The sequence below is a fragment of the Euphorbia lathyris genome, chromosome 10 (assembly GCF_963576675.1).
Source record: "Euphorbia lathyris chromosome 10, ddEupLath1.1, whole genome shotgun sequence".
In the NCBI taxonomy this organism is placed as follows: Eukaryota; Viridiplantae; Streptophyta; class Magnoliopsida; order Malpighiales; family Euphorbiaceae; genus Euphorbia; species Euphorbia lathyris.
The window spans coordinates 51,970,500-51,973,769 of record NC_088919.1 but is presented as its reverse complement, the minus strand read 5'-3'; the positions used below and the strand labels follow the sequence as shown (position 1 = coordinate 51,973,769).

General features: G+C 38.7%; 1 protein-coding gene across 1 annotated transcript; it reads left to right on the top strand.

Moving 5' to 3' along the window:
• Positions 1–282: 282 nt before the first annotated feature.
• On the top strand, positions 283–2,517 carry LOC136208144 (SNF1-related protein kinase regulatory subunit gamma-1-like). The gene is made up of 7 exons (XM_065998959.1): positions 283–570; positions 1,055–1,271; positions 1,386–1,471; positions 1,524–1,685; positions 1,749–1,831; positions 1,909–2,103; positions 2,187–2,517. Exons 1-7 carry the CDS (start codon positions 283–285, stop codon positions 2,515–2,517), a joined length of 1,362 nt encoding a protein of 453 aa, XP_065855031.1.
• Positions 2,518–3,270: the final 753 nt, after the last annotated feature.

The following is a 3,270-nucleotide window of genomic DNA, read 5'->3' as shown; positions in this document are numbered from 1 at the left end:
TGGGATGTAACATGTCATTTGAGTCAGGCAACCATTCGAATAGCTCAACCGACTTGAACTATGGGGAGAAGTGTAAGAAAACGAGAGGTCGTGGGAAAAGATGGATTATGGACGAAGAGGGAAGCGATATTGTGTATTACCATGAAGAAGATGAGTTAGAAGAAGAGATGCATGAAGAGGAGAACCGATCCGGGAATGAGCTAGAAAGAAATGAGGAACGTGATTATTATGAAGGAAAATTCGAGGATGAGGTTGAAGAGAGAGAACGTTTCCGAAGATGAAATGTGTGAGGATGGTGAACTTTGTCAAAGTGCAAATGAGTTTGACTATGATGGGGGTGATAGAGTTTATGATGATGAGTTGGAGGATGTTGAACGGAACCAAGATGAAGAAGAGTCGATAAGTGTTGAGTGGAGCCAAGACGAAGACACTTATGGAGGTGGTGGTGATGGAAATGAGCACAATGTGTATTTGATGACGAGGGTGCTAATGTCTAGTGAAGAGGAGCATAGCCAACGTCATCGATTATTTAGGACTCGATGCTTAGTTCTTGGGAGGAAGTGTGAGATGGTAATTGATGGAGGAAGCCAAGTGAATATCATTAGTTGGTCCATCTTGAGTAAGTTTAGTTTGGTTCCCAAGCCACATCTTAGGCCTTAGCGCCTTGGTTGGGTCAACGGGGTGGAGAAAATTCAAGTTACTCATTGGTGTAAGGTTCCTTTTACCATTGGAGCTTATAAGGATGAAGCTATATGTGATGTTATGGAGATGGATGCTTGTCACGTGCTACTAAGTAGTCCATGGAAATTGTGATGCCTCACATGCGAGAAGAAGCAACACCTACACCATACACAAGGGCGGAGTCCAATACATCCTTACACCTTTGAAGAGTTCACCTAGTGCTAAGAGGAAGACCATTTTGGAAGATTGTCCAACTTGGGAGTTGAATGTGAATGAGTGCATTGGTGGAACGGGTGAGATATTGAATCGCGTTGACTTGGGTTCTATGGACGAGTTAGCTAGCCACTGTCCTAATGAACTCAAATCCAAGTAGGAGAGTAAGGTTGAGAATGGAAAAAGCAAAGTTGAAAGTGAGGAAGTTAAGCCGATGTCCAAAGATGACAAACACATGCCTTTCAATGAGCCACCTAGAGGGCTTTCTAAAGGTCTTCCACCCTTGAGGAAGTTATCACATGACATAGCATGGGATCCGAGAGATAGTGCACCTAGTCCTACACATGGAGAGTTGAGCTCTAAGAAGGAGGAGGAAGGTTACTCTATGATGCCTATTGATAGCACCGAGACGCCTAGCACATGCCACATGCAAAGGAATCAAGTCGTTCACTTGGTAAAATTTGAACTTATTCTTTTGTGCTTTGTGGAAGTATATATGCTGAAATCTTGGTTATGTGTGCTGAGGGAGAACCTTTCTTATGATGAGCCTATGAGGGGTGATTTTATTGTGAAGAATGTGAGCTTCATTGAGTATTTATTGAATGAGAACAGTTTCCCGGGGTATATAGAGAAGATGGAAGGGAGTCAAGACTTATGGAATATTGGCCAAGTTAGTAAAGGGGCAAGCACTTTTTCATGTTTTGTTGCTTCTCTCAAAGCATCCCAGGCTAGAGATGGTGCCTGTTATACATAACAAATCTGACTCCAAGGTCATTGGTTTTATAACGCAGGTACCTACTTGTTATTAACCTACATGTTTGATTCAGATAACTCATTACTTGATCTTTTAACAGAATGATGTTACCCAGTTATTACTTCGATCCAGCGGATTAGAGTGGTTTGATGGCATTGCAAATAAGGCTTTGTCTGAGTTCTGGTAAAATAAAAACAAACACATTCACAATCAGAAAAATTTGTTAAGTCTTGCTTACCCATTTATGTATTTGTGGGTAGTTTTGAAGGTCAAGAACACATGAATATTTGTGTGTATGGAGACCAAAGCTTGGCAGAAGGACTAGGTGTGTTGTGGGAAAGCCGTATAGGTGCAGTTGCTATTGTAAATCGAGGAAATGAGAAGATAATGGGTTGCATCACGAGTAACCATGTTCTCCTTATTTTTCAGGATAACAAGCTATTCAATATGAGAAAGTATATGTTTCTACACTATTAAGTAATTAATTGTTTTTCCGCATCGACCACACCATGAAATTTCAAACCAAACCATATTGCAGAAATCTAAGCATGAAGGAATTCATTGATATGGAAGCTCCAAAAAAAGACTCACATGGTCTAATAACTCCGCAAGTGTACTCTCTAGTGACAGCCACAACAAGTGACACTCTCAAGCATGCAATGAATCAATTGGTTAAGAGTAAAGCCAACGTATGCTTTTTAATTGACGATTTAAAGAAGGTAATGGGCATGGTGACACTAAGAGATATCATCGTCCAGTTTGCTCCACCTTGCATAGATTCAGGTTTCCACGGAGGTGGGTTCTTTGATTCTGCTTTAGAACAGACAGGATGCCAACTAAAAAATGAAACCATCATTTGTGATCATTAATATCAAAGATTCGAAAAAACTAATTCAACAATCTGGGAAATGGAACATCAGTCAACCAAACATCAATCAACACTTTTGTATCTAAAATCTACCGTAATTGCAATTTTGAATATATTTTATTAAATCGTTTAAGATATATTGTTTAAAATATTTATACTTTTGATCTTGATTATGTGAAGAATAATTATTTATTATCGTGGTATTTTGGAATTTTGGTCGAGAAAATGGATTTGATGATCTTATACGAATTGTTTTTGGATTGAGAAAGTTATTGCGGTTGTTATTATTTTGGATGATTTTCATGAGTTGTGATAGTTTGAAAGATAAATAAAATGTTTTGTCCATCTAGGATTGCCCGGGGTAGGGTTAGTAGCTGTAAGACCATACCTAAGGGCGGTATGGCCAGAGTGCACGGCTGGTAGTCCTAACGTTAGGCAAGGCGAGATATGAATGAGATATCTCGATTATTGATATGATTGATGTCATGATAAGCTACACGGGTGGAATTCGAGGATGGACACACAAGTATTACGTTTTGATAATGTTTGATGATTTGAATTATAATGTTTTACGTTTGTTTGATTACGAGTTGGTTTGTAAGCGATTTATTTGATTATGAGTTGGTTTGTTAAAGCGGTTTATTCGATTTGATTTGTTTTGATAAAACGTTGTTCGATTTGATTCGTTTTGATAAAACGTTGTTCGATTTGATTCGTTTTGATAAAACGTTATTCGATTTGATTCGTTTTGATA